Source organism: Primulina eburnea, chromosome 2, assembly GCF_022965805.1.
Source record: "Primulina eburnea isolate SZY01 chromosome 2, ASM2296580v1, whole genome shotgun sequence".
Classification (NCBI taxonomy): domain Eukaryota; kingdom Viridiplantae; phylum Streptophyta; class Magnoliopsida; order Lamiales; family Gesneriaceae; genus Primulina; species Primulina eburnea.
The window spans coordinates 38,473,768-38,481,565 of NC_133102.1; the positions used below are offsets into that span (position 1 = coordinate 38,473,768).

The following is a 7,798-nucleotide window of genomic DNA, read 5'->3' on the forward strand; positions in this document are numbered from 1 at the left end:
AGATTATTATTATTTTTAAAAATAATATGATTATTATATTATTAATATTAATAATACTATTATTTTATTATTGTTATTATATTCGGGACGGGTTCGGAGATTTCGGGGATGGGGATAGTAATCCCATACCCGTCCCGTATTACATTGGGGATTTATAAAAATCCCCGAACCCGAACCCAAACCCGAAAAAATCGGGGATCCCCATCCCCGTTTCGGGTTTTCCCCGCGGGGCCCCAAACTCGTGGGGAAAGTTGCCATACCTAACTCCAGCAAGTGTCACTAGTTCAAACACAGGTTTCGAATTTGTCTTGAGCCTGAAATGACGAAGAAGACCGGTAGAAGGGGCCGGGAGGGTGTCCCGGCGTAGCGCTTCCGACGCTCAAGTCAGAGACTGAGGATATAAGGGGGAGCAGCTAAGGGTGCTGCTGAAAAATAATATATTGAATAATGAATTAGACACCCGAACCTGATATTTATAGGAGAATACATGGACTCGTGTTGGGCCTTCCACCTTGGTTGGAGATGGGCCAGGGTTGGGCCTGATGTTCATGGGGTATCACAAATCTTCCCCTCCCCAGTCGAACTAAATCGTAAGTTCGAAATTCGATTAATTGGGTTGTCCTCGGGTTACAACATGTCACATGTGAGTTGAGAACTTTTTCCCTGCTGCTCATTAGTGTCCAAAAATTTGGAAACAAATTAAATCACTTTCCCCTCCTCAACGGACCTCCCCCATAGATAGAGATCCCCTCCTAACTTCATTCTCATTATTTCCACACAGAATTTCCTCCGCGCTTCATTCATCGGCTCTTCCTCGCCCAGCAGCCACACGTCGAGCGATTACCTGCATAGCCCCTCCCTCACCCGCACGCCTGCAGCGCGCCCTCGCCCCGCAGCTACCCCTCTCGCCCCTGCTCTCAGTCTCGCCCATCACGCCCTATCGTGGCCTCGCCCCTCCTAACCTCGCGCAGCAACCCTTCGCGCTCGCCCTGCCAGCGCGCACTCACCACACACACATCGCACGCTCACGCCTCTCCGCTAGTACCCTCACCCTGCCCTCTTCCTCTCTCCCCTCGCAGCGCTCGCCTCACCGGTCACCACTCTCGCCAACCCCTGCGCGCCTCGCCCGCTCCCCACATCCTCGCCCGTGCTCAGCCTCGCCCCCCATCGTTCTCGCCCATCCTCGCACAGCCGCCTCGCCAGTCTCGCCATCACCCTCGCTAGACTTGTCAAAACGGGCTGGCGGGGCGGGCCAGCCCGCCATTTTGGCGGGCCTCTAAATGACCAACCCAGCCCAACCCACCTTGGGCCGCGGGTTACGCGGGCCGACCCGTTTATTTTTTTTAAGAAAAAAATGCTAAACATTATTATAGTAAACATATAAGAAAAATATACTTCGGTCAAATATTTTTTCATAAAATACTGACAAACATTAAAATAAGAAATTAAGAAAGCATACAACATAATCCATGAAAAGTAAAGTGCATAAACTAAACATAAAGAAACTAAACAAATACTATAAAGTCTATTCTCATTAAACTTCATTCAATCTTCATCTTCTACAATAGCTCCCTCCACTGTTTCTTCATCAAAAATTTCAACAACATTAGATCTTTCTCGGGATGAAGTTGTTTTGAAATCTGCACATTCATCATCGTCTGCATCTAAAAGACACGAAGTAAGCCAATATATCAATTTAAGAAAAGTTATATATATATATATATATATATATATATATATATATATATATATATATATATATATATATTTATATACACACACACATATATATATAAAAGAGAAATTACCATAAACATAACCACGCAACCAGTTACACATGCAAATAAGAGCTTGCATTTTTCTGGAAGGATGCGACTTCTATACTTGGTCAGCACATGAGCACCAATGGAAAAAGTTGACTCTGATGCAACCGTAGTTATGGAGATAGACAAAATATCGCATGCCATCAATGAAAGTGAAGGGAATCGATGCTTATGATTCTTCCAATGCTCCAATATATCTAAATTTTGATAATATACAAATTCAAGCTTTGGCTCCTCCAAATAAAGATCTAATTCAGATTTTCCTACACTTCTAATGGTTTGACTCTCATATGCCATGATTTCCTACATGAATTAACTCATGGTAAAACAATATATATAATAACAAACCAAAGAGTGAATATAAGACACAGAAAAGAAATCATTTTAATACTTACATCATAGATTCTTTTGCCTTTATTTTTAATTTCTCCTCCACTTTGAGTATGCGAAATTATAACAGAAGATGATCTTGGTTGTGAAGAAGTTGTCTGATTGGTGTTAGAATACTTCTCAAAAAGCTTATACAACTTTGTCTTCACAATCAACACCTTCTCTTGGCATTTGATAGGATCACCATCAAGCTTCGAATAACAAAACTCTAACATAGAAAGGTTAATTCGGGGGTCAAGAATAGCTCCAAATGCAAGCACCACACTATATTGATTCCAATACTTACCAGACTTCTCTTTCATCCTTTTACACATATCACTTACCACCAAATCTTCATTTGACAAGTTCTCATTTAACCAAACCTCGATCTTCCAAACTTGCATGACATACAAATTTGATGTAGGATAAGAAGAACCGGAGATCAAATTAGTAGTATCATAAAATGGCTCAAGAAATTCACATATTTTTTCTCCTCTTTTCCACTCTTCAATTGAAGGACAATATTTATAATTATTATCATTCAATTGAAGAGAACAAAATGTCTTTTTATATTTGATGGCACTATCCAACATCAAATATGTTGAATTCCAACGAGTAGGCACATCCAATCTCAAGCCAATACCACTGTCAATATTACCAACTGCTCTCACACATTCTTCAAATTTTCTCATCCTCCCCTCTGAGCCTTTCACATACTTGACAGATTCTCTAATTTTATTCAAAGCTACACTAGCTATTTTGAGACCTTCTTGGATAATGAGATTCAATATATGAGCAGAACAACGAACATGAAAAAATTCACCATCACACAACAAGCTATCATGCAACGAGAGTCGTTCTTTCAAAATGCCTTGCATATTATCATTACTTGATGCATTATCCAATGTCAAAGAGAAAACTTTTTTCTCAAACCCCCATTCCTTCAAAAATCCAAACAATTTTGATGCCAATTCGACTCCTGAGTGTGGAGGAGGCATATGAGCAAAACTAAGTATTTTACTATTCAATTTCCAATCATCATCAACAAAGTGGGCACTCAAGCAAATTTAGCCCTCACTAGTGCATGCAGTCCATACATCTGAAGTTAAACAAATTCTATTTTTTATGTTAGCCAAAGTTTGCCTAAGTTTCTCTTTCTCTCTCATGTAGATTCTTGAAATGTCGGAAACAAGAGTATTTCTGGAAATACAAAGGACATCAGGATTTATATATTTAACCCAAGCTCTAATACCATCGTACTCGATAAAATAAAATGGCAAATCATCGTTAATAACGGCAACAGCTAACAACTCACGTGAAACTTTTTGATCTATTTTTTTTGACCTCATGTTCCCATCATGATCAATAATCATTTGTCCAACATCATGAAATTTTACCATTTTTCAATTTTGAAGATGACGCCTTAATGTAGAAGTCCCGTATTGTTTTCCCCCACATTTATACTCTTTCTTGCATGCCTTACATTCGGCTCTTTGTATACCATCTTGACCAAGATCTTTTTTCGTAAAATAATTCCAGACATCAGAATATTCTTTAGGCTTTTTTGATGTAGCTTCCTCCTTACCATGCTTGTTGTTTCCAATTTCATCATAATCATCTATGTTAATACTTTGGTTTATGGTAGAATCCATAATCTGCAAATACAATGGTGAAAAATATTAATAACTACAGTAAATTCTATATAAACATGATGTCCATGTGCAGAGGTTGTGAACTTGTACAACTACTGTAAATTTGTCAAAAGATGACAAAGCATAATCGTATCAGAATATTAAGAATTTTAAATAAATATGATGTCTATGTGCAGAGATTTACTTTACTGCTTCCAAAGCATTAATGAAGAACTCGGGTTTCAAAGCACATATAAAATGGCAAGTTCCCAACATACAGGTGGTAGACTGATGGTGAACGGATAGAAAGAAACATTATAGTTATAATTATATGATAAATAGATGAATTGACAGAAAAAAGAGTAAAATAAGAAAGATGGAGTACTCCAGTCCGTGCTTCAATAGATGTAATCAATTAAATTTCTTTGGCTTAAATACTGCAAATTTTATTTATATCATGTTCTAGAAGCTAATAGAAATCTCAACATGCTCATTAAATAACTAAAAAAAAATTCACTTTGGAGAGTAATTTTCCAAGAAAATGCAATGGAGTCTGATGGGCAGTGAGATTTTACCAGATATATTGAGCAGCTAAGATGTGTGGCTACAACGCCCACCTTCAACCGGCAAGGAAAGCCACTCAAATCTTGAATAACAAAGAGGCAGCAACAAATCGGATGGTTAATTAAATGGGTAAATCAGGATTAAGCAAATAGAAGCGGCGGCAGAGCTCGGCAAGAGTGAGGAGAGGAGACTTATTCAATGTCCATTTCTAAAAACCTAAAAATTTAAAACTCTATCCTTATTTGGCGGGCCAACCCGCCCCGCCTCGGCCCACAACCCAAACGGATAAGCCCGTTTGGCCCGCCTCCAAACGGGGCGTTAATTTATCAACCCAACCCGCTCAATTTTTATGACGGGGCGGGTCGGCCCGACGGGTCTGGCCCAATTTGACAAGTCTAACCCTCGCCTCGCCTCGCCTCGCCTCGCCATCTTCCCGCGCAAGCCACCGCCCAGCCTCGCCATACATCTTCTTGCCCGAGCACGCGCCACGCTCGTCCTGCCGAAGCCCTCACCCCAATGCGCCCACGCTCGCCCTCGCCCTCGCCCTCGCCACACACCCGCGCCCTCGCACAGCCTCGCCATCTCCCCGCGCAAACCACCGCTAGCGCTCGCCTCAACGCACATCACCCTTGCCCGCTCGCCCGAACACCGCGCCTCGCCTTACCAATAGCTTCTCGCCCGAGCGCGCACCACGCTCATCCTCGCCCATACGCTCGTGCTCGCCATTCCAATCTAGCCCAAGGCCCCTTGCGAATGATTGTGTGGATTCTGAAGAGCTTTTGGGGGCGTTTCCCCCAAGCCCCCACGACCTGACCGGACAGGTCGATCCTCGTAATTTTCTCAGCAGAAAACATCGTTCGTTATCGACAAACAAAATATTTTTTTCTAACACGGTATGCCCTCGTCGCCTTCATCTTCAAGGTTCTCTACTAAGCTTTTGAAGGAGAATAGTCTTTAGTAGGAAAAATAAAACTTCAACCTCCTCACCCACTAACTCCTCTGCTAGGCGATGCCTTAGCAGAAAAATAAAAATCTCACCGCATCATCTCGTAACTCCTCTGCTAAACCGGGTCTTAGTATGAAAATAAAACTCTCGCCTCCTTTGCTAAGCCGGGCCTTAGCAGGAAAAATCAAACTTCAACCTACTCACCTTCTGACTCTTCTGCTAGGCGATAGCCAACAGGAAAATAAAACTTCCACCTCCTCACCATGTGACTCCTCTGCTAGATGATGCCTCAGCAGGAAAATAAAATTTAATTTCCAACTTCTTATCCTTTGACTCCTCTGCTAGGCGATACATCAGCATGAAAATAAAATGTTGGAACTTTTCAAGTTCGCAATCTTGATTTTGATGATTACAAAACTTGTTAATTGTGTTACTAATGATCTAACTTAGTTATGCAGAATCTAGGATCACTCTCGAGATGTTTACATCGCAAAACTGAAGACCCAACTGATCGTACAAATTGAATCAGTCTAACTGGCTACATCATTTGAGCAGTACAGCTGGTTGACCAGTTTATAGGTGATTCAGCAGGAAAAACTCAGAAGCCTGGCCAGCCGAAGGAGTGTTCAACTGATGAAGAAACCCAGCTGATCAGTCCAACTGAACGAATGTGAAATCAGTTCCACTGACGAGTCAACTGATTTCACCAGCCCAACTGAAATATCAGTTCAAACTGACCAATACGAAGCATCAATTAGAATCCTTCAGCTATGGTTGATGATAAATTCTTTCGAGTGGATTCCAGCTGTACGAGAAGGTACAAAGCCATTATCCAGTCAAAGGACAATAATGGACGTTGCATCATAGCATTAAAGACAAAACGCTCCAGAGGGACAGTCAAAAAGACGAGACACATAGTCCAAGAAGCCAATTCAAATGCAACGGATGCAATAAATGAGTCTCACTGTACGACCAGCTTCCTCCGCCTATATAAAGAGAAGATCGGCGAAGACTCAAACAACAGTGGGAGCACATATACAATACTAGAGAGAAAAGGGCACGCTCAGTTGCATATCAGCTTTCAGAAGCACTTAAGTCTAGAGGGAATTCTTCATCGTTATATCAGCTTGGTTTAGAAGCCACTTTCCCTCAGTGTGTGAGAACATTCTTGTTCAATTCTCACACACATACTTACTCTCAATACCACCCGAAACAGACTTGCACAAAGACGTTAAACTTGTGTATGTAGTCTTTCTAACATAGACGTTAAAAAAGTGTTGACTTGAAGTTTTTGTTTTTAGTCGTAGCTAGGAGTTCAGTTTAGGCAGTAAATAAGTCCTAGCTGAGTGGGCTTGTACATGTAATTATATAAACCAAAGTCTTCTAGTGTATCATATCCGTGGAGATAGAATGGGTGACGTATGAGCAGTTGAAGTCTCTGAACATCCATAAACATATTTTGTGTATTTAACTGATTAACTATAGCTTTAAAATCGTTTTGATTAGTTAGAGTGTTCGTGTGTTCAGTTGTTACCATAACTGAAATACAAGAATGCAAAAACTAATATGTGTTCTTTCAGTTAGTCAGTTTGCACAAGTTAAAATACTTTCTAACATTTCAGCTTTCTTTACGAAGGATTACTTCGAGTTTCTTCCGCTTGGCTTAAAACCAAACTCGATTTAATTCATCGGTGCAAATATTCTTAGAACACGAGCTATTGAAGCTCATTGAAGGTTATTGTGTGCGAAATGCCTTTGAAGGCGCTAGCACAAACGATCCATCATAAAAGTTTCACCTCATCATCTCAGTCTCCTCTGCTAGGCGATGCCTTAACAGAAAAATAAATGTTTCACCTCCTGACCCCTGACTCCTCTACTAGGCTTAGCCCAAGTAGGTAAAGTTTAATTTTTCTCCTCTCCAACTCTTCTCCTCTACTAGGCTCAGTCCAGGTAGGTAAATTTAAATGTTCTCCTTCACTTTACTCCTCTACTAGACGATGCCTCAGCAGAAAAATTTTAATATTCTCCTTCCCAACTCCGCTCCTCTACTAGGCGATGCCTTAGTATGAAAATAAATTTTTTCTCCTCGACTCTGCTCCTCTACTAAGCGATGCCTTAGTAGGAAAATAAAATTTTTCTCTCCAACTCTACTCCTCTAATAGGCGAAGCCTTAGTAGGAAAATACAATTTTTCTCCCCAACTCTGCTCCTCTACTAGGCGACGCTTTAGTAAGAAAATAAAATTTTTCTCCACCCCAACTCTGCTCCTCTGCTAGGCGATGCATTAGCAGAAAAATTAAATTACTCTCCTCCACTTTGCTCCTCTGCTAGGTCATGCCTTAGCATGAAAATTTAATTCTCCTCTTCCACTCTGCTCCTCTACTAGGCGATGCCTTAGCAGAAAAATAAAATTCTTCGCCACCCAACTCAGCTCCTCTTTTAGGTGACGCCTTAGCCGGAAAATTA

General features: G+C 41.0%; 1 protein-coding gene across 2 annotated transcripts; it reads right to left on the minus strand.

Annotated features, from left to right (window-relative positions):
• Positions 1–1,400: 1,400 nt before the first annotated feature.
• On the minus strand, positions 1,401–4,562 carry LOC140824680 (zinc finger BED domain-containing protein RICESLEEPER 2-like). 2 transcript variants are annotated; one of them, XM_073186226.1, is made up of 4 exons: positions 4,399–4,562; positions 2,219–3,847; positions 1,809–2,126; positions 1,401–1,658 (listed from the first exon to the last, which is right to left on the minus strand). In XM_073186226.1, exons 2-4 carry the CDS (start codon positions 3,188–3,190, stop codon positions 1,560–1,562), a joined length of 1,389 nt encoding a protein of 462 aa, XP_073042327.1. In that variant the 5' UTR covers positions 3,191–3,847; positions 4,399–4,562; the 3' UTR covers positions 1,401–1,559. The 2 variants fall into 2 exon arrangements, with proteins under 2 accessions (XP_073042327.1, XP_073042326.1); XM_073186225.1 differs by having other exon boundaries at positions 1,401–1,664.
• Between the last annotated feature and the right edge of the window lie 3,236 nt (positions 4,563–7,798).

Bases quoted from the DNA above. Each gene is read 5' to 3' on its own strand.
- LOC140824680 (XM_073186225.1), bottom strand. From the start codon at position 3,190: ATGCCTCCTCCACACTCAGGAGTCGAATTGGCATCAAAATTGTTTGGA. The intron at 2,127-2,218 runs GTAAGTATTAAA...TAATTCATGTAG, and splicing joins AAGGCAAAAGAATCTATGAT to GAAATCATGGCATATGAGAG. The intron at 1,665-1,808 runs GTAATTTCTCTT...CGTGTCTTTTAG, and splicing joins GTTGCGTGGTTATGTTTATG to ATGCAGACGATGATGAATGT.